Source organism: Phalacrocorax aristotelis, chromosome 2, assembly GCF_949628215.1.
Source record: "Phalacrocorax aristotelis chromosome 2, bGulAri2.1, whole genome shotgun sequence".
Taxonomy (NCBI): domain Eukaryota; kingdom Metazoa; phylum Chordata; class Aves; order Suliformes; family Phalacrocoracidae; genus Phalacrocorax; species Phalacrocorax aristotelis.
In genome coordinates, this window is record NC_134277.1 from 74,462,547 (window position 1) to 74,485,476 (window position 22,930).

At 38.5% G+C, this 22,930-nt stretch overlaps 1 protein-coding gene across 3 annotated transcripts in view; it reads right to left on the minus strand.

The window, feature by feature from the left end:
- Nucleotides 1-22,930, minus strand: part of CDYL (chromodomain Y like) — a 107,447-nt gene that overhangs the window by 1,917 nt on the left and 82,600 nt on the right. For all 3 annotated transcript variants that reach the window (XM_075084119.1, XM_075084118.1, XM_075084117.1), the window contains 4 exons: nt 10,186-10,442; nt 9,398-9,570; nt 5,832-6,042; nt 1,066-1,209 (listed from right to left, as the gene is read on the minus strand). In XM_075084119.1, the coding sequence (XP_074940220.1) occupies nt 1,066-1,209; nt 5,832-6,042; nt 9,398-9,570; nt 10,186-10,428 (771 nt within the window). In that variant the 5' untranslated portion in view covers nt 10,429-10,442. The remainder of the gene's footprint in view (nt 1-1,065; nt 1,210-5,831; nt 6,043-9,397; nt 9,571-10,185; nt 10,443-22,930) is intronic.

Consider the following 22,930-nt stretch of genomic DNA (forward strand, 5'->3'; position numbering starts at 1 on the left):
ACATGGGCAAATCCTGAAGTTGAAGAACTTAAGCTTATCAGTTCGTGGATGTACTATGACCTTAAGAAAAGTTTCTCCTAGAGTCTATCTCATGATGTCACACAGGATTTCCTTACCCTATATCAGCACAATTTACGAGTGCACAAAAATGTGGAAATAAAATAATAAATTCATAACTATGACTTTGTGTGTATATATACACACTATATATAAAAATATATAAAATATATATTCTATATAAACCATATATATATGTGTGTGTATGTATGGTTTTGTGTTGATAACTCGAGAAAACCCCAACTCCATTTTGGCAAAGGCTAATCATAACACTCTTATCCAGAACTGCTCTAATAACCAGGCAGGCCTTGAATCTCTTGAGCATTTAAAACAGACTGAAAAATCTTGTTTGCTTTTCCATTTAGAAAGCTATTAATCTGTTTCAAGATCCAAAATTTCTAATGCACAGAACAGCTAATTTGTACTGTATCTTTTCCTGTAAGAAAGCACCAAGTAGTCGTTTTAGCTATCTTGTGCAACTGCCAGTGGTGTGCACAGCCACAAATGCACTAGGTGATACTCGTAAAACTAAATGCAGTCTTTGACATTATGTTGACCTTCTTATTGCCTTGGTAATTTAACTTACAACTCAACGACATTAAATTACAACTCAAGATAACGCAAGACTTCTGTGCTTCCGTGCAGTTCTTACGGCAACTCTTTACACTGTTGATTAGACTAAGTGGGACTTATGCAACTATGTTAAAACCAAAACATATTGTAGAGTCCAACGCTGTTTTAATGTTCTTAACCAGAGTGTTCTACGGCATATGATAAGGAAGAGTCAGATGTAACTTTAAAAAAAATTATTCAAAACCCCAGAAACTAAGAGATACATAGCAATGTGTTAAAAGCCATTGCCATACTAAAATGCAGTCCTTGTTTCATGACAACGGTGGTTTGTTTTTTATTTTAAGAAGGACATAATAATGTTGTCTAATAATACTTAGATTAATTATTCTTACTCTAATCATAAAAAGGTATTGTAAGACAATAAAGGAAACTTACAACTGAATTACATGTGACAAGCTCCTTAATTCGAACCATTACTTCTTGTGTGAATGTTCCTGGCCAAAACACTTGAGAGACGAGTCCTTTGGCACAAGCTTCCTGCGCAGTCAACTTCCTCCCACTGAACAACATTTCATTGGCCTGAAGGGATAAAAAGTTACTTCTGGTATGAAATGTAATGAGACAAAACTCATTAAAGGAAAAATGTTCAAAACAAATAAGGAAAATGCCTGAAATACTTGAAGTAGTTTTGTTTATTATAGCTCTTCTGACTTTTAATCAATAAAGCCTTGCCTACCGCTAGCTGGTCAGTGGTGTTGACTGTACTACAGCAGTAGTTATAAAAATACGGAGGTCTATGATTAAGGGTTAAACGTGAAAATGTCTTTTGTCATTTCCCATTCATGACTCTTGGTTAGCTCTACCCTTCTTGCGGTATCGCTGACTTGATTAAATGTCTGTGTGGTAACAGGTTATAATGCCTGGCAGATGCGTAGCGTAATGTTAGTTGCAGCAATGACATCTTTGCTAAAGATCTACATTATCCGTAAATGACAGAGATAACCCCGTTTTGGTAGTATACCGCCTGGGAACTGGCAGTCTTGGTAGAACAGTTAAATATTTTGCAACCAAGATTTTTTTTCAGTACTGAAAAATGTCTGAAACCTAAATAAATGGTTTATTTTCAGCATTTCTGAAAAGTCTTCAACAGTATTTCATTTATGATGAAACATTTAAAATAGCTGGATCATCTTAAAATTTGACCTCCAAAACCCACTGAAGGGAAAAGGATATATTCTGATTTCTGATCAAATTCATAGAAAATAAACATTCCCATTTTATTCAGGAGGTCAATATTGAACTGCTAAATCCTTTCAAAAGTGTTTTAGCAGTCGTCTTAAAACCCCCCAGCGTTTAAAAGATCTTGTACCTAGTTTAAGGGTACAGAACAGAGTACTACAGTCTATGCAATAAGAATTATTCTTATCTAGTCCTTACCTAGTTCTGTAAATCTTTTTGATTTGTAATTATCATACACTTCACTATTTATCAGCTTTCCCGTTAAAGCTTCATCCTACAGCCATTTATGCTTATACTTTAATTCTACCTTTAGTGAAGCTTCTTATATAGTTAAACTTTTTGGTTGCAGTGACATCTGCACAGAAACAGACAGCGAAGATTAAAAAGTCAGAGTAATTGCCAACCTCAAGACAAAACAAAAAAAGAAGTCAGTGTTACTGTTTCTTAATGACTAATTTACATTGAAAATATGACAAAGCCATCACTGGACCTTTGAAATACAGGAAATAAGGCTGTTAGAAAACACCCAAACCTGACAGGTGTAGCATTTCTGAGGAGAAAATTCTGAGGTTTTTTTTAATGTTTTCTAATACTGGAAATTTTGGTAATTATTACAGCTACTTTCAGTAAAGGATCTCAAGCTAGAGAATTACTGCAGGTTATGTTCCTGGTATTGCCATTTTACAGGTGAAGAAATTTGAAAACTCAGAGGTCTATTACTTGCCCTTTTGTAATGAAATACAAAAGGGTTCTGCTGGCAGTTTGGTTGCTGACTCCCAGTCCATTAGGCATGTAAAAAAAGGAGACGGTTCCTAGGGTATTTCACATAAAAGTTATCATCACCACATCTCTCAAAAGTTAAAATGGAAAGTTGTGATCCACGTATATTAGTTTAAAATAAAAAAAGGCCGCAAACTAAAGGTACAAATAATATACCCCTATAAGTCTACCTTCTGTGAAAGCAAAGTCAAATACACAAGGGTCATTAACTATCACAACTATACTTTCTAATTTTCCAGATTACATGTGACTAATACTAACCTGAAACACTGGCCAAAAATCAGTGATACACACAAGTTTGTCTAAAAACAGGAATAATTTTCCTAAGGAGACAGAGAAAAAAATTTCTTCCAAAATACTTAAAAAAAACCAAAAAACACAACCAACCAGCTTCTTTTTTTCCTAAAGCTCAGTAACAACGGCTGCGTCCTCCTGAATGTGAAAACCCACAAACGACAGCGGTGCTGTTATCTTGCTTCTGCCAGCTCTAAGCCAGCATTAGCAGAAAACCTGACATGAAATGCGCGCTCCCGTTAGTGTTATCAGTTGACAGGTTTTGAAGGCAAATGTTTTGCTCTGGCATCTTCACTTTTGATCTATACACAACATATGCCGGAGACCCACTCCTAAACCAGTTTTAATCATATACCCGTGCCTTGCATCTGCTGTGAAAATTAACACACTTGGTGGTTACTCTCCAAGAAATATAATACAGCAGCAGAAATGAAGACAATAAAGTATTTAATTAATATAAGCTTCTTATTAATGACCTTAATTTTCTATTCCATCTGTCTTTCTCCTTCCACAGAGGAACTTTACCGGGATGGCCTCTGCTCTGTCTCTCTTTTACAGCAAGTGCTTTGAGGCTCACGGGGAACTTCTCGTGGAAGCCCACAGGCACTAGGCGCCGCGGAGCCTCTCAGCTCTCTTGCACTATGATCAGGAGGCAGCGGCTCTCTGTAATGCCCCCACGACCTTGGCTGGGCTGTGGACTACAGACACTATGGAAATGTGTATCCCTCATGACTGATGATAGAAAAGCATGAGAAACACTGCCAAGTGTGCTGGAGGCCAGCAGGGAAACCCCGTGTGTGATGCTTGATCACGTGGCTCCTGTGCTTCACGTCCAGGACCAGAAAACCACACCAGGAACTCCACAGCACACGCACAATAACGTATCTCCCCAAACAGATGTCACCTTAATCTCTATTACAGATTATTTTCAAATCTGAAAACTCCAGTTTAAGAATCCTTCTAAAATTCTTGGTATTCCCACCACTGTATCATTTCTGAATCCTAAGGTCTGGGCTTCAGCTTTCCTGTAACACTGACCTGTGTTGAACAAGTTCTGTGGGGAAAAAAAAAAACCCCAAACCAAACCCCTCCACGCCAGACCTGCTCACTAGCCAAGCCTAACCCCGTAGGGACGATATTTCCAACAATCTTACAATTGAAGACTTTTACATAACTGCTGACGATAAAAGGAACTCATTGAATCTGACTTACAAGAGTTAAGGGTCGGACTGAATTAATAAATTTGTAGCCAATTTTATGACGCATACAGAGGCCATAATTCTTTCTTTTGTATGATATTTTAGGGTTTTTTCCCCTGAATATTTCTCAGCTGACTCATGCCACCTCTCCTTTCTGCTGACTTCTCTTCCTTTTCTAGATAGAAAGCATGCTACCTTATCAAAATTTTGAGTATGGAGTCTGAAGCTATTTCAAGATGTCTGCTGACTGAAGTCCAACTTTGTCCCGAACAGCACTGACGTTGCTATACTGCAGAGGGCCGAGGATAGTATGAAAACAGTGGACTTCCCACCCCCACACCCTTTTGCACCAATATTATGGAACCATTATCACTGGAAGCTTTCAGTTGAAATCTTTGTATTTAAAAATGAGAGCATTCACAAACACATGAAAGAGTATACTAGGGAAGAGCTTTTTGTGTTGGGTGTTTTATTTTTTAACAACTTCTAAAGAAATGAAAAGTAACAATTCACAAGTCTCTAAAGGACGGGGATGGATGGAATGGATGGATGAATGGATGGATGGCCAAATAAAAAGGGAAAGGAACAATCAGTAGTTTGAAACATGCTAAGTTATTAAAGATTCTCTTATAACTGTTAATTTATTTGTTACCTTTTCTGTTCTCTTCTAATAACTCAATCCAAACACACAATTAGTCATTAGATCTGTTCAGCTGATGCTTTTAATATATCGAAATGTATTTTTTAACTCAAATACCTACAGGGAAAAACTGGCTTTTATAATAAACAGTAACTTACAAAAACAGGCGTAGCTACAAGTGCTTGTTTTATACTGTTACTGTTCAAACTGGAATGGGACGTAGGTCTAACAGTTTTCAAAGAACACAGCATAAAAATAGTAAGCAAGATGAAAATACTGTAGGTAAGAGATTTTTAAATAGCTTTCTGTTACATTTGATTCTTTCACCTAATTGAAAAGCAAGAAAAGGGATACTAATTAACACATGGCTTATGTTTTCAGCAATGCAAGGTGTTACCTTTTTTTTTAAATCCAGCAATACCATAAATCAAGTGCAAGACTAGAAAAAAAAGAAAAAAACCCGAGGTCCTCCACAAAGGTGATTTGGACTGAGTAATTCTAGCATAACACCCTAGTGTGAACATCAGCAGAGATCTGCTGATCTGAGGAAGTTCAACACAACTTCTTGAGAACGAGCGCCTGAAAGCTGAATTATTTATTTTGCATACTGGCATGAGACTGCTAACAGCTGTGACACAGCGCTCTGCCGTGTAATGGCACCGAGTGCCGACCAGCCCATTCTCCGCTACGCTCTGATGCTGTGCTGAATGCAACACGCTGGTGGCTGATCCTCACAAGGCATCGGCAGGGAAGGTGTGTCCTGCTATGCAGGACGTAACCCTTCTGCCACCGTCAGGGTTAAGGGTGCCCGTGATGTGGGATTAGGTCCCGTGCCTGCTTTCTGTCCTGTGCATGCAGGTGAAGACTAGGCTGTCACAGCGTGGAGCAGAGAAGCTACAGATACTGGTTTCTCATGAAAGGTTTTCATGAGAGAAAACAAAAATAAAGAAAAGGCAACACAGCAAAGATAGAAAGTTTTGAAATCACTCTGGATAAATTATCACAACTGCATTGTGAAGCTGTCAGCCCCTACCCTGCAAGCTACTTACAGAAGCCAGGCCCATTATCCGAGGGAATGTAAGGGATGAACATCCATCTGGACTTTGTCCAAAAGTAGTGTATGGTGTCTGAAACCAAGCCTTCTCGTTAGCCCAAACCACGTCACACAGAGGCAATATAGATGCTCCAAGTCCAATGGCTGGGCCATTAACTGCTACAATGATAGGCTTCTTAAACTGAATAAAAGTATTCACAAAGTTCCTGAAGAGAAACAGAAACATGCACTCACTACATGTAGAGAGAGAGTAAAATATACCAGCCCTTGAAAACTCAGCAATAATTCATCTCCGCAGTAACATTGCTTTCAAAACCAACCTGATAACCTTCCATGATGAGGTGGTTAGCTTGGTGGACGAGGAGGGGGGGCAGGGGATACCGTCTCCCTAGACTTCAGAGTGAGGCTTTCAGCACTGCCTCCTGTAAGACTCTCATAGTCAAGCTGTTCATGTATGAGCAGACAGCGAGGTGGACTGAAAAATGTCTGAACGGCTGGCCCAGAGGGTGGTGACCAGTGGCACGAAGTCTAGTTGGAGGCCAGTAATTACTGTGGCACCCCAGGAGGTCAGTGCTGCATCCAGTGCTGTTCAATAGCTTCATTCATGATCTGGATGACGGGGCAGAGCATACCCTCAGCAAGGAAACGGTCTGACAGGAACCCTCATGCAGTTCAACAAGGGGAAGTGCAAAGTCCTGCGCCCAGGGGAGAACAACCCCAGGCACCAGTATAAGCTGGAAGCCAAACAGCAGGAAAGCAGCTTGGCAGAAAAGGACCTGGAGTCCTGGTGAACACCAAACTGGATTTGAGCCAGCAACGTGCCCTTGAGGCAAAGAAGGCTAATGGTACCCTGGCCTACATAAGAAGTGTTGCCAGCAGGCTGCGGGAGGTGATCCTTCCCCTCTGCTCAGCACTGGTGTCCAGTTATGGGCTCCCCAGTGAAAGAGAGACGTGGAGCTACTGAAGATGGTCCAGCAAAGGCCACCAACATAACCAAGGGACTGGAGCATCTCTCATGTGAGGAAAGGCTGAGAGAGCTGGGCCTGTTCAGCCTAGAGAAGAGAAGGCTCATGTGGGATCTAATCAATGTGCACAAATAACTAAAGGGAAGATGTAAAGAAGATGGAGGCAAGCTCTTTTCAGTGGTGTCCAGAGACAGGACCAGAGGCAGCGAGCACACGCGGAAACATGGGACATTCCCTCTGAACGACAGGAAACCCTTTCATACTATGAGGGTGACTGGACAGGCAGCCATCAAGGCTGTGGACTCTCCATCCTTGGAGATATACTCAAAAACCTTGCCTGGACGTGGTCCTGGGCAACCTGCTCTGGGTGATCCTGCTTGAGCAGAGGCAGGTTGAACAAGGTGACCTCCAAAGGTCCCTTCCAACCTCGACCATTCTCTGATCCTGTGAAAGCCTAGCATTTCTTCCAGCCCAAAGCAGCCCAGTAATTGGACAGGTGGGGATTTAATGCCCCTCCTACAAGCACCACCTGATACAGCACTTGTGCTATATTCACATTCACATGCCTCACAGCCCTCTCTTAGATGAGGCTGTAGCCATACCTCACCTCTGGGCACCAAAACTGTAGTTACAGCCCTGCTTGGTCTTCACTGTTTTATGTATGACATTGGTATGAGGTAACTATCTATCTATATTTTTAAGTTAAGGTATAAGGTACATATAAGTGAAGACAGGCAAAGCATTAATGAGTTTCCTTAAAGAGTCTTTCTGTACTTTTGGGAGACAGCTTTTCTTAACAAATAAATCTGCCTTAAATTATGAACAAGCCATAAATAGTAGAGCTCTGTTATCACATATCACACACCTGTAAAATTCCCCCCCTCCCATCTTCCTCTCTTGGTTGGTCATAATGCTATAGGCGCTACGCTATTCAGTTATGAATGTATAGTCTCATCCTCATTATCAACACAAAATGACAATTCATTCCAGTACCCTCAAAGCATGGATGCTTACATGCTTCTCTGTTCTCAGAAATAAATGCCTTCAAGAGCTTCTTAGGAAAAAGTAAGCGTGTGCGTATGTACCTCTGTGCGTACACACGCATTAGACCAAGCAGAGACTTCTAAAACCTCGAAGCTGAGGTGCAGACATTTCTTAGTCAATAGCTACCACATATAATGAAGAAGTTGTCCACGTTTACTTCAAGTACATGACAAATTCTGATTAGAATACAATGTACAACGGACAGTTGTCAGCACCTGTAACGCACTCCTTTGCTCTGAATGAGAGATGATTTTTCATTTCAATATTAGATGCTGAAATATGAGCTTTTTAATCAAGATTTTTTAAAAAGGAGATTTAGTGGTAACTTTAAAGTTTGCTCCTTAGCCGCATTGCATGTTTTTGTACTTCTGTGAAACAGGACATTTTTACTATATTGCATCCATCACTAAAGGTCATCATGCTTCTTAACTCATTCTAGTGAGCTAAAATAGATTAATGCAAAAAAATTTCTCCTGGAACCATCTTATCAAACTGTCATACAAACATCCCATCCAGAGACTTAAGATAATTTTAATCATGTCTGAATACTCCAGAGAGGCCGTCGCTAGCATATATACAAAAAATACAATTACTAATTCAAAGGGGGAGTTTGTAGGTGTTTTAAGCTACCTTTACCCATTTTATTAACAATGATTAATAGGTGACAAATCAGGCTTCTGAAAGGGCCTGAATTAAACTAGTGACAGAAGCTCTGTGTTAAGAGCCTGTGTCCCCACACCGCATCTGAAGTCACTGTATGAGCAACTTTTACATGGAATGACTGAAAATTTTCTTTTTAAAAAAACCTAACTATTATCATGTCTATGAGCCAACTGTGCCTCTAATGAGGCAGGCTTTACGTGTTACAAGGCCTTTTTTAGGGACATGAATATTGATAATGACAGAGAACATAGGTCTCTGAAGGAAAATAGATATTCACGAAGCATATAAGAGCTCATACAAGAGCTCATCCAAGAGCCCAGGCCCTCAAAACCAGTGTTCAAATGGCAAGCTGCTTCTTTGTACTGTTAAAACGTGTCTCCCTAAGATCCGTACGTTAATTTTTTTCCATATATATTCTTCTAGTTTGTAGTAGCTCAGCTCATTTTGTTTAAGCATCAGGTTTGGTACCTAGTGTTGGGATGATATTCACTAGTATTAATCTACTCCTCTAAAATATCCATCATTACACTGCTCTGAATGTAATATATTATTTATTGAATGCACATCTTGGATTGTGTGTTAGATTTGTTTTCCTGAAACCCTATGGCTATTCTGTGTCTTTTAAAATTGTTTTCGACTGGAGAGGTGTTACCATACTACCAGTTTTCATAGTTAAATTTTAGTAGTAAAAATAGTGATGCATGAAATGACAACCCAAATAGAAAGGGACAGGGAATATAAAGAAGTGCTGCACACTATATCACATAACAGGTGAATGTCTGAGATCTTGTTGAATTAGAGGCTTTTCAAATAATAATAAAAAAAATATACAAGCCAGACTACATGATGAAGAATACCCACTCAGATGACTGAAGATAACCTTACATACCTAATAGCTTCTGCCATCTTAGTGCTTTCCTTTTTTCTATCATCTGTTAAACGTCGTATAAAATAAATAAAATCAAGACCACAGCAGAAAATGCTACCAACTGCACTGAATAGCACAAGTTTACTGTCATCTGCAGCTGCTGTGTTCAGTGCACTTTGGACTTCCTTCATTACCTGAAAAATCAAAAATTCATTAGAATCTTTTTATTACATCACTAAAAAGTAACATACTGATCTCCTCCCTTCCTCCCCCCCATGAGATCTCCATCATCTTTAAATTTTCCTTAGGATCCACTCAACCACCATATTAGAAAAGTTAACTTTATTCATTATCCCAAAACAAGAAAGTTAAAAAAAAAGACTAGAAGCTTTGCATTTCAAAAATGTAATTAGACTAAGATAATGAAATCATTAAGAAAAGATCTATTACATGTTATCTGTAACTAAAGCACTCATTCAGCATTTCTGTAATTTGGACAGCAGATGGCATATGCAACCAGTTCAGGAAAAAAAAAAAAAGAACCTTAATTCAGGCTAAAGCTGGTTTCAAGTTGCACTTCATAAACCGCCACATGTCTTCTAAGATACAGTACATCTACGTGTTCAGATAACATAGTTAAAACTCAGCTGAATTACAGTTAAATTCAGTTGTATGTGTAACAACATCTTGCAAGCAAGAACCTGAACCTTGTTCCGTGTATGTTCGTGCCTGAATAACAGGCATAAACATGGCAGAGACCTAGAACTCCCTCAGCACCCTTTCCCCGCCAAAATGAGAATTGTTCTGACCTCTGGATTTAGTGAATTATTTTCAGATGATTTTGTTGATAGCAAAATGTGTGTGAATCCATCTTGTTTCCTGACAACAATGTCTCTGTACCGGTACGCGCTCTCCGTTTGCCTCACGCTGAAACGTAGCCTTTTATCAAAAGGTTGATCTCTCCTGTCATCAATAAACCTCCGTTTGCTGGCTGTCACTCCTGTTACAGATGTCTGTATGTTGGTTGTACCATTGGCTGCTAATGCTTCCATAAAGGTGGATGTACCTGGAAACAGTTTAAACGATAACATTCTATTAATTACATTTTATTAGCTCAGCAGTTCCAAAATCCCTATTAGCATGAAAACATACTAGTCCTATTAAGAACACACAGTAAATATGAAACTCAGTCCCTGGGAAGTTACTGAAACGTTACAGAAATAGACACTGTGCACAGAGCAAAATTAAAGTGACAAAGGGATCCAACAAATTCACTTTACAGTTGTGAGAAAATACATTTTAAACAAGCCAAACAGACCAATCATCACATACTTTTTTTGTGAGAGGGAGGGGAAAGGTTTATTTAATGTTCCCGATACCACTGCACTTCAGTAGGTGAACGCTCTGCTTTCTCCCTTTTCAACATCTTTAGGTTGTCTAACAGCATCAAGATGGCAAAGAGAAAGCAGAAGCCTTTTGTTTCAAATGCCACGAGAAGTTAATATACAGAAGAAAATGACACTTAAAATAAGCCAACTAAAGAACATGACTGACAAGATCATAGAAAGCATAAGTCTTCAAATGAAAATGGAGAAATACAGACTATACTTCTGAGAGAGGGAAACAAGACCCATGCAGCAATGGATATTTTAATGGATTCACAGACAATGAGATATTTCTCAAGTCTAAACAATTTTTGCTATTAGAATTGGCAAATAGCGCATTATGTCTTCCTGGTCTTGTTCCCAGTCACTTAAATGGACAGAATTTGAAGGCATGCAATTAAACAGGCCATTCCTCATGACACAAAGGGACAGGTTCTTCTCTGCTCCACATTAGAAGCATACCACCAAGTAATCAGCATTCATAAGAGAAACCAAGAGAACATCTTGGATCTATAATCCATCTGTATGTTACAGTCTCCATGCAAAATCTCCATAAAATTTATCAGATTAAAGTAATGGAGTATCTGTGGGGGAGGGGACAGCAGGGTTAAAAATGTTGGGAAAATGTGTTATAGGCCAAGACAGGAAAGTTCGGAAAGCCTTTTCCTGAAAACTGAGGTCTGAGACTTTGTAAAGTCTACTGGAAACCCACAGCCCTTATCTCACCAGCAGGTACTTCAGGACATCATGCATATGATGTCTTAAAAGGTACAGTTAAGCCACATATAAATAAGTTCTTTATTAAGTGGCATTGATGGATCTTGCTTAAGTCACCATTATCTTTCTGAAAAAGCTGTATTTTTAAAGTTCTAATAATATGCAATGCCATGATTTTTAATTTTGGGAGGTTTGGTGTCGTCATGTCCTGCCCCCGCCCCCCCACCCTGATACTTCAAACACTTGTGGGTCCAGCAAAGACATTAAACAGGCTCATCTAAATAACTAGAATATCCTATATCTCCACATTTTAACTGTATTCAAATGTTGCGTACTTTGACCTGTATGAAGTACGAGAAATATTAAGAGAAAGACTAATAAAATTAAAGTTTAGAACATTATACATTTTTCTATTTGTATTTCAGAACCTGCCTTCAGATATAAATTTAGTCTTTATATAAAGTATTCGAAAATAAATACATCTTTTATTACAAATCTGTTACAACTAATTAGGTAAGTTGTCTGTCAAAGAAGCTATACAACAATAAGATTTTATTTTACTTTTTAAAGTCTTTCTTGTTGCATTAGTGATTTAATCCCCTTGCCACATCATTTTTTGTGAAGAAGTTAAAGACAACAAGATTTTTCAATTATTTAAAGAGTAAGAAACTGAATTCAGTTTGAGATCAGGCTCAGAGACAGAGGTGAACAAAATGAAATGGAAAATTAATATTTTATATTGTCACAGAAGTTTCACATTTATTCCTAAATTTTTCACAGCTTATCAAATTCCTGTTTTCATTTCAGCAGAATAAATAAAAATTTGATGCATACCAAACATGAACTTGGTGAGGGATGCTTTTGATACTTTTCCCTTGTAACCACACTATATTGACTACATTCCTTTAAAAGAATTCCCTTCAAATGGAATTTGCAGGAACACCACCGTTGCCCCATATTTCATTAGGAACACAAGATGAAATGGTATCTCTAGCTGCAATGGTTTGTTTTTTCCTTAGGAAAGAAACAACTAAACAATTAAACAACTAAACAATTAAAACAACTGAAATCACCTCTGATTTCTAAACCCTGATATAAGGTTTGTGGCTTCTGCCCTAGCCATAGCGAAAAACGTGGAGAACCAGGAGGGCACAATAGACTAGACTAAGCCAAAAAGAGAGTCAGTAAACTTGGGTAAGAGCTTTGAGTAGATCTTTTCCCACAACTCATACTTTCAAAGACGTACTCAAATATCAGAAAATTACTTCTGAGTTGTAAGAGGCAATGATTATATACTTTGAGAGACAAAACTTTTGGCAAGAGAGACCAAGATGTAAACACCACACACCACTTTTCATGCTTATTGAATTGGCAAGAGACCTTCTGAGTTTTTATATAAACTCTGTCTGCACTTGTCAATAGTTGCAGTTTCAAACCACAAACGCGGGACAGCTGCAGTACAGTGGAAGAAGTCTACATCCAATCTTGTAAACACACTTTTAGGATACTTAGATTGGAATCAAAAACCTGTAGGCCTTAGAAACTGTACTTCTGCACAGGGAGATTCAGCCAGCTGGTACGGATTAGAAAACAGCACCAACAGAGTTAGAATACTTTCGTTATTGTTTGTTGTTATGGCTGTAAGTTTGTGACCTTCTACACCTTAAAGCGTAAAGGGCTCTCCCTTTTGGCATTCAGTCCTCAAAAGTGTGGAAACAACTCAGAGACATAAAGCAGGACTTTGTGCTATATATAAATAGGCAAAGGTTACATCACTGGACAGTCTTAGACGTGTGTTGCAGCTAATGTGGATGAAAATTAAGAAAAGTGCCAGAGAGACTTGACTGTATTGCCATAGATTTCCTCACATGAAAATTTTCCATTGAGGTTACTTATTTTCGGGTTAATTACAAGTATATGTTACAATTTTAAAATATAGATTTTAAACCAAACCAAAAGCAGTTCTGCACTTCAATACGTTAATGGAGATAACGTATCAAAGACAAACAAAACACCACAGCCTTCTCCTTTCAAACTGAGCCTTCGAAAAAACAACGAGGGCTTGGAAAAAAAGACAATTTACCCTGGATATTGTCAACTAATGCAGAACTATGTTCGTTTAACAGGTAAACAAGCAGCTCTCAGTTACAAAAAAACCAGTCCAACTGCAAACTGTTAATTTAACATGATCTTCTCAAAGGTGAAGGCATACTACTACTGCGCAAAGCTTCACCATACAGATGCAAAATGAAATCAAGAGGACTACTGGGTTTTGCAGCTGCTGATCAAAACCTGATACCAGTCGCCATTTTCATGCAGCTGCTCTTAAAGAAAAAAAAAAGGCAACCCAAGCAAGCTATGGGCAACAGATAAGGAAGACAGACACAAAATACAGAAGCTGGAGAAGGGGCAGAGCAGCAAAGGTATCATCATCCCCATTCCACTGGCAGAAGACAGAAAAAAGCCACCTCTCCAAAAATTGAGGGGGGAAATAATTAAAATGCACGATGCCAGACACTAGATTAACAGATTTAAAACCAAAACAAGTAGCTCACAACGTCACGATAATCCAAAAGTTACAATCCCAAGCTCCTCTCTGTGCTATTCGTGTCTCACTGTCACAGTCTCCCAAATTCGTGAGCAGTTCAGTTTAGCTTACATCGCGAGCCTTGAGTACAAACACTCCCCTCCCTCCAACAATACTGGGGATGCATCCAAACAGGTGCTCTAACAACAGCCAAGACTCTTCTGCTCTTCTGCACAATTCTTTTCATGTATGGATGTACTACTGCTGGTACTTTCAATTCAAAGGTTTGTCTGATGGAGTATGCTGTTTCTGAAAGGCTTAGCACAGACATCTAAGGAATGAGCATAAGACGACGGGAGGTGTGCACGATGATGTCTGAGTATTTTCCCCAACTGCAGCCACCAGAAATTTAGGAATTCCTAAAATTTGCTTGCCCAGGACCGTAGGATAAACCCAAACCCATTTAATTAAATCCTATCCCCATGGGATTTTCCAATTTACTTCTGAAACCACTATGGTTTTGTCTTCCATGGTATCTTTTTGCAGTAAGTTCTGCAACATGCATCTTTACGTTTTCTTCATCCCTTTCATCACATCCCTTCTCCAGGCTGATTAGTCCCAATCTTATTTACCCTTTCTTCTTCCAGGCACCAGCCCCCAGGCCTGTCGTTCTTCTCCATGCCTCTTCCTCTTCTACTAAATCTTGGAACAGGGTCCAAAATCGCACACGACATTCAAGATGGGCATTTATAACGTGGCATATTCCATCCTTCTCTTTTGTCCTCTACTGCTTTTCCATAATAATTTCTAACGATTTATTTGGTGGGTTTTTTTTTCTTTCTTTTTTTTTTTAAACTAGCACCAAGCAGGTGTTTGCAGAAATTACCCAAAATAAACCCAATGCCCTTTCCCTGAGCAGTAACACGTGGTCAGGAACCAGTCATTGTCCAGGTGTGGTTTTATGCAAAACTATGCCTATAGCAAAACATAGAAGTCTGTTTTGTCCCTTCCTCATTTCTTGGCATTCATATGCACTGAAGGTAACCTCTCATTTTAATCACAAAATCATTCAGTGTTTTCAGATATGCCTGTAGTGCTCACAAGTAGCTTCAGGGACACTCACACCTCTCTCCTGTGCCCTCACACACCAACCACGTCCTTTCCAACACTAAGCAATGACATGGTTAATAAGAAGCATCACTTAAATAAGCAAGTGAACAAACACCAGCACCCACAACTTCTCGAAGTATTAACTGAAAAAATAACATTGTAATTGTAACTGATTACAACTCAAGTACTGGAGAGGGAAAAATATGATCTGCAAAACTGGCTGAGAAAAAAAAAAAAGATTAAATTTAAAATAAATTTAAAAAGAAAATCAGTGCTAGAAGTTGTATTTTTTCCAAAGTCCTTTCCATACTTTCAATGCCTTATAGTCCCTTGCATATATAATCCTCAAGGCTTCATGTCAGGTTGCTGTATGTTCCCTTTTTGCCTACGCACACTAGTGTTTTGCTACACGTTCATGTGTACTAGCAAGCTCTGTCTGTAAACACTATTAAGCTTTTCCAATCTTAACTCAGCACTACATCAAATATTTCACATAAGACACCAACCCCAGATAGTGCTACCACAATGCAAAGATAATATATTTAGTTTCCAGTAAGTTTTCCACTTCTGCTTCAGCAATTACAGAGCAAATATTTCTTAAAATTCCAGTGTATTGGCACAAATTCCAGATAATTCAAAATGAGGTGTTAAAAAAACCCCCACAACCTATATATGTGCCCATTTTTTGTCTGAGTGTGTGTATTTTAAGCACATTTTGGAATCGAACAAAAGTTCCAGCTTCATTTGAAGCATCACTATAAATATTTGTAAGAAGAAAAAAAATTCTGAATTTATTGTACATTTCACCTAAGATTCTGTTTTGCTCTGTGTTTCTGAAAGAGTGTTCAGAAAGCGTAGGGCATTTATGAAAGACAGACTTTACTTACATCCTTCCAGACTATATTGTTATATTGATGCAGCATGCAATACAACAGTGCTACCAATAATAATCTGCACAATACCCCAGCATGAGAACAGGCATCCCCAAAGATGCCTGGGAGGAGAAAGAGGTGGGAAACAGTCGTACTACTTCAAATTATGGACTGCTGATCCCTGTGACACCCTGCCGCTGCTGCCGAAACCTCAAAACTCTTTCTGCTGGGAGGTGGGCACTAACTTTGTCTTCTCAAATAAAGTTAACCACTTCTTGATTCTGTTTCCAGGAACTAGTTATATAGAGAACCATTAGATGTTCTTCAGCCACCTTCTGTTGCTTTTGTAAATATGTCACCTTCCCACATAAAAAGAATGTAGGTTTTAAGCACAGACTAACAGGCAAATTGTTGTGGTAGTAGTACTTTCAACCCTACACCAATTTTTATCTTGTCTGCCATGTCACATTTAGAGTAATATGGTCTATAGTAGCCAGTTTTTCCTTCTGTAGATAGTTTTCTCTGTTTCTTCGACTACTTACAGCATCAGTCAAATATTTTTACGTTTACAATGACACTGTTAGGAAGATGGCAACGTTAGCGGTTGCATTGGACATATGTTATGGCCTATTTAATTATTTTTGCTTTTGAATATCTTCCCTTCTCAGAACATAAGCATCCACGTAATGATAAACTTGTAATGCCAACCAAAAATGCAACTAATCAGAACATAAAATTCTTCTACTGAAAGTGGTCAATCATTGCAACAGAAAATGGCATTTCTCTACCGTCAAGTTATTAGGTTTACTTTAGTCTGACTATTTTAAGTCATATAAGCAGAAATAAAAGAAAGTTTGCATATTTTAAAGATGGGAATAACAAAATACTAGACCTAACACTTGTTAAGGCCATGCCCTTAAAAAGTATAACAGTAATAATATGTAATTTGGCAACAAAGCTCTTAAAAAGTCTAGTTAAGTTTTATTACCTTTGAAAAGGACCTCTGCATTTTTACACGTAAGGTATTAAGCAAACTTTCCACATGCTGTCTTACAGTGGCGAAAATACTCCCCTCCTAACAACTGCAAAAGGCTTTCCATATACATCTTCATTCTTATTATTTCACTGGAAATATATAAATACACACTCCTCAGATGAGCAAATTCTTTTTCTCCTTTATCATGGCATCAAGATAAATTAGGATTGCTCTCCTTTCCCTTTCCACTTCATTTTTAGACTCATTTTGGGGTGATTTTTCTTCCATTCAATCTATAATCAGGATACTACTGACAAACAGTAAACAGTGCACATGATATTTCTCAACGTTTTAGCTGTTTTTCAAGATGGCTGTAAGGAAAAAAAAAAAAGAAACAATAATTTCCCAAGCCCCCCTGATATTACTCCAGCCAAAAAATCCCAGCCATATTTCACAGTACCATGCACCAAAGGATTTGATGGGAGAAGCAAAGAGTTAGACATATTTCTTTTTCTCACAAATAAATACAAATAAGAAAAACCTTCACCAGGTTACAGACTCCTTTTTGAGGCCTTTTAATGCTGGGAACATTTCATAAGAAACAACTTGCCCATCCTGTCCTTTGATATTCTTGGAGCTACAGGTTATGATACTGCAGCATTCATTTGAAACGCTCTCAAATTTGAGAGCTAACTAAGGACATCTCTTGGGGCTCATCTACAGAGGAAAGCTACTGCAAAATAGGCTGAGGTTTAAACTTGACGTATACCCAGCTATTTCACACTAACTCCTAAGGTGAACATATTCTATATTAAGAGCACTTCATTGCAATTTAATCCAATCCCCCAAAGTGATCTAAAAAATGTGTCTCTTCCTGTGGAGTAAGAGTGCCCTAATGTAATGCTAGGCTAGACAGATACTGTCAAAAGACATCCCAGGCAGTTTCGTGTATATATATGAATGTATACATGTATACATATGATGTATGAATGTATACATATGTATACATGTACATATGACATAATTCTTGTAAGGACATAAAAACTCTCTAAAGCATTTTTGCTAAATTATTAATGAGATTTAGATAGGCGGGTATAGCACCACTATGTTGGCAGAACACTTCCTTTCATCTACCTTCTTTTTGAAAGCGTGCCAAAAGGTATTCACATTTCATCCTTTTCACACAGATGAGGCTTTAGATGCCAGAGTTTGCAAGAGCTCCGTTCTCAACTGCCCACAGAAACATCTGACATGTCAATGTAGAAAAGTAGTAGGCAAACAGGGCTAGAGGATTCTCAGAGGTTCAGGACACTGATGTGCAGGTATTGAGAGCTTCACAGGACAGTATCTGGAGCAAATACCCTTGCTTTGAAGCATCACCTCTGTTTTTACATATCTACCTCAGGGAGCTACGTGTGACTTTCCAGCCATATATTCCTCACTGAGGACATCCTCTGTACAGAGTTTTGTGCAAAACAGTCATGGAACACCTGGCACAAGTGCATGCAGCTGTGTGCCTTAAATGGCCAGTTAAACCCTATAGTTGGGTAGCCTGCAACACATGACATTGCTGGCCGCTACTAGCATGGACAATCTGTTCTGCAGCAGCACCCCCTTATTAGAAATTACTGACCTTGACAGAAATAACTGGGTGGGGTGGGAAGAGGAAGCACAAAGGTGTCTCCTCTTGATGCTTTTTGGTACCTTTTAGAGATGAGCAGCACATTCAGAAATGCATGTGCCGAGCACGTTCTTACTTCTGATTCAGAGGTACTCAGTGGAAAGTAGTCTCCACTGGAGAGTCAAGGATTTGAGCCAAGAAGATTTCTTAAAGACCCTGCTTTTAGACAAAGCACAGAACTACTATTTACACCACATCTAAAGAGGCATTCACAAATTGTTCTAGAGGCAGTCTCTCCCCCAGTTTCCTCAATATTCTGGGAAAATAAGCCCACCTTAAAAGCAGGGTGATGAAAGGTACCTTTGGGTATCCCATGCAACAGGTGCTGAATAATTAGACGCTCTGAACTGAAAAAGTGATCCAGAACAGTGTATCACCTTGCCCATTTGTCCTTTTATATTGTTGAGGAGGAATAAATCCCAAGCATGATCCACTGGCAACATTGATCTACTGAAATGTGGCACGATGGAAGGAGTAAGTAAATACAACTTTTGCTCTCAAGCTGAATCTGATCTCTCCTGTTTGTTTTTGGCTACACTAGCTAGGATCAGTGGGTCTGCAAGGACATGCCTGAACTGGAGATCCAGAACTCTCTATTATTCCCATATTAAATAATAATAATTAAAATAAACAACAACCCAACAAAAAAAAACCCTCCCAAAACAATGTTCCCCCCAGCCCCAAAAAAACTCAGAGAAAGGAGACTGAGAGAAAGAGACTTGGATCAGATGCTTTGCATGAGGAAAACTTATATGATATCCTCTCTCAATTATGCTTTGTCCTGTATTACTGCAGGCAACTACTAGAAAACACAGGAGGCGTTTGTCTCCACATCATCTTGCCTCACAGCTTGACCACAGTACAAACGATATGCTTCTCCACATTGTGGGATTTGCAGAGGTAGCAAAGATCTTGAAAGTGGCCATGAATCTTGGGAAAACACCCATCATGAGAGCACATTTTAATCAAATTTCGAAATCAAGAATATAGTGGCAAACAAGCAAATAAAAAAAAAACATGCCCAGGGTAAATCACAAGAAAATAACCTCAGCCAAAAGCAGTGAACAGAGAGGGCAATGCTCCAATCTCAGCCAGAAGCTGAGAGGAACAGGAGACAGCGAGCTGCCCGTACCCGGCAGGATGGATCGCACATGCATGGGTAGCATTTGCATGCCTACTCTTCATATTGCTGAGGAAAGCCATCAGCTTCTCTTTAAGACCTCAAGCTTCCATAAATATGACAACAGTCAATGAAGTAGAACAGTATATCAAAGGGGAAAATCTCACAGACAAAACACATAAACTGATAACTCCATGAAGCGCTAATTAAGTAGTTAACGTGTGCTGCCATACATAGAGAAAGGTGCAGATCTGCTGAAGTGGCTTCCCTCAGGCTACAGAGCAAGTCAGTATAGAAGCCAGGATTATTACAGTTACAGGTGGTCTCAATTCCCAAAAGCTACTTTCCCCTGTAAAAAACCCTGCTTTTATAAAGTACTGGTTTGTTTTTTTTTTCTTTCCAGAAGTTATGTGTGTCTAGATTAAAGTACAAGTAGCAATCTTGGTACTATTGCTAGTCAGAAGGGACAGCTAAGGAAGCAACAGAATAAGCACTACAATATTTAAGTGGGACATATTGTTTCAGCAGCACCAATATGTTAATATGAAACCACAGCCTCTAAGGGATTACAAAGACTAATATTAGGAGGGTGGAATTTTGAAGAAAAAAAAAAAAATTGGAAGTTATAGATGTGGCAGGGGAAAAAAAAAACAACCAATCAACAGAAAAATCAATGTGGTTTAAGGCAAATTTGAGAACAAGTTTACAAAAGACAAACCAGTGAAGATCTATCTCAGAGAGATACTTAGCAACTACTATCAACTGCACCAAAAACAAGGGAGGCTTAGTTAGGTACCATAAAGACTGTTGCTACACTAAAACTGAGAACAAAATATATCACATCTGATGCTTTAAATCAAAGTGTGCAGCGGCCTGAGAGAGAATGTGGTAGCTTGTGTAGCTGGCAATAGGAAAGTAAGGGGTTTTCTGACTATATGAAGAGGGAGGTAGGAGCACATCTTTTCACAGGAGTCACAGTGGTGTGATCATAGTGCAAGAGTCAATCTGTAGACTTAAAAAAAAATATTATCACTGTAAGTGCATGGAGGGACCTGGGTCCGCAACCTGGTAATCTCAGAAAGTGTGGGGGGGGGGCAGGGAGGGAAATCTCCGTTTGAATTTTGGGCTTGGGAATTGTTGCAAATCCAACTGGTGCCACTTCCAAGTCCAGCACTGGAGCCTCAGATGTTCAGTGGGAAGCTCACAAAGCTGTGCTCATACTTATATTTACTAAGAGGTGGTTCATGGCTCTGAATATCTTTAGGTTCAGTGTTTTAGGAGTCTGCTGAATCTTGCCTTAGGAAACAATCCATTAAGAATACACGGAGAAGCCAAAAATATCAGAGGAAGTCACTACATAAATGACAGAAGAATTACTATTAAGCAAAGCAAAGATTGTGTACACACAAATAACGGGACTAGTACATAACTAGTCACAATTGTGAGCTCAGTTTTCATTTGGAAACCATTTAAAACATGTCATAGATGAGACAGAAATGATAGATGAATTACACGCCTGCCAGGGACCCACCTGTTCAAGTCAGATTCCGACCACTAAACAAACAGAATAAAGAAAATAGAAACAGGACAGTATCAGCAAATGGAATTGAAATGTAATTTCTACCAAGATGAATGCTGTGCAATTTTAGGTAAATGTGTTATGTAAAAAGATAATGCATTAAATACTTTTTAGACAAATAGCAAGACACCCTAGTCATAAGGATAGGGTGTATAAATGGAACTAAACTTATACAGTAATTATTTTCTTCAGGAGTGAGATGTAGCTTCAGTTAACTCCACATGGTTAAACAGGTCAATAGGAACTGAGGGGAAAAATAGAATATGCTATACTTACAAGAAAATAGGAAGTAAAGAACACTGGGAAGAATACAGGGAGATGCTAAAACAGATAAAGAACGGGTATTAGAAATGCAAAGTAAAACTCTAAAGTTCTCATAGTTACAGATGCTAAACACAAATTATTTTTCCAGTGATTAAAAAAAATAAAAGAGAGCGGAGAATTAGACCAAAAGAGTGAAATGTAGTGTAAGTTACAAAGTCAATAAAAATGTTAGTGGGGAAACCAGCATGCCATAAGAACCCAGAAAAGATTTATAACGTGTATGGAATAGATTGTACATATAACAAATGACTGACGAAAAAGGCTTGAACATGGCAAGATGGCTGACTTACAGTAAAACAAACAAACAAAAAGACAAATGTGATAGTCTGTATAGGAAATGTATCATAGTAAGTGAAATACTTCCGAGGCTGGCTTAAGACTAGCAAATTTGGAAGGTACCTTGATAAATAAAACTTGTATTGATGTAGTTTCAGAAAGAGTTGGAAAAAACTTAAGCAAAAAAAAGAAGGCTTAAACCTCTGCAGTTTATTTCTGTTTATAAACAAGACTGCTCTCATAAAGTCACGTTTCAAAAGTGCCCTTCCAATTAAAACCTACTGGGGATCCAAAGCAATACTCAGGAGAGCCATACTGGACACTGCAGAGAAATTTCATCTTCTTACAAGACTGCACTCATTACTTGCCATATATTTTACCAATATTTTGCAGTTTCATACCATTACAAAACAGGCGTCAGAAGCCTCCCTATCATGTATACTTCCATCTAATGTAAATTTCAGGATTTTAAAATAATACTCTCAACAATAGAGCAACCCTATTTTGCTCAGCATTTGAACTGTACACATAGAATTACTCTCAGTGATATTAAGTTGGAAATCCACTGAAAAGTAAAAATTTTCTATCTAAAATTAATTTTACTTTATAAGACCCTAAAACATGACAGTTTCTATTGATGCCAAAAAGTGGAAGTTAGTAATAACAAAGATTTCAGGGTTAATTGCATGATAAGAACAGTAACATTCTCTGTCATTGGGAGTTTGCTATAGAGTTATAATAAACTCTGCATCTCCATTTGATCTCAGAATATGCTGCCATATCACTAGTACGCTGCTGTAAGGTCACCAGTTAACTGAAACAAAGATATCACCACTTACAGTTTTCTATTCTCTTATTATGCATACATCAACATATTGGTGATTTACAAACCCAAACACCTTGTCCATTTTTAATTACTGTGGTAGATGACTTTTCCAATATAGCTAGATCACAGAAGATGCCACCCCATCAGATATCAGATATGGA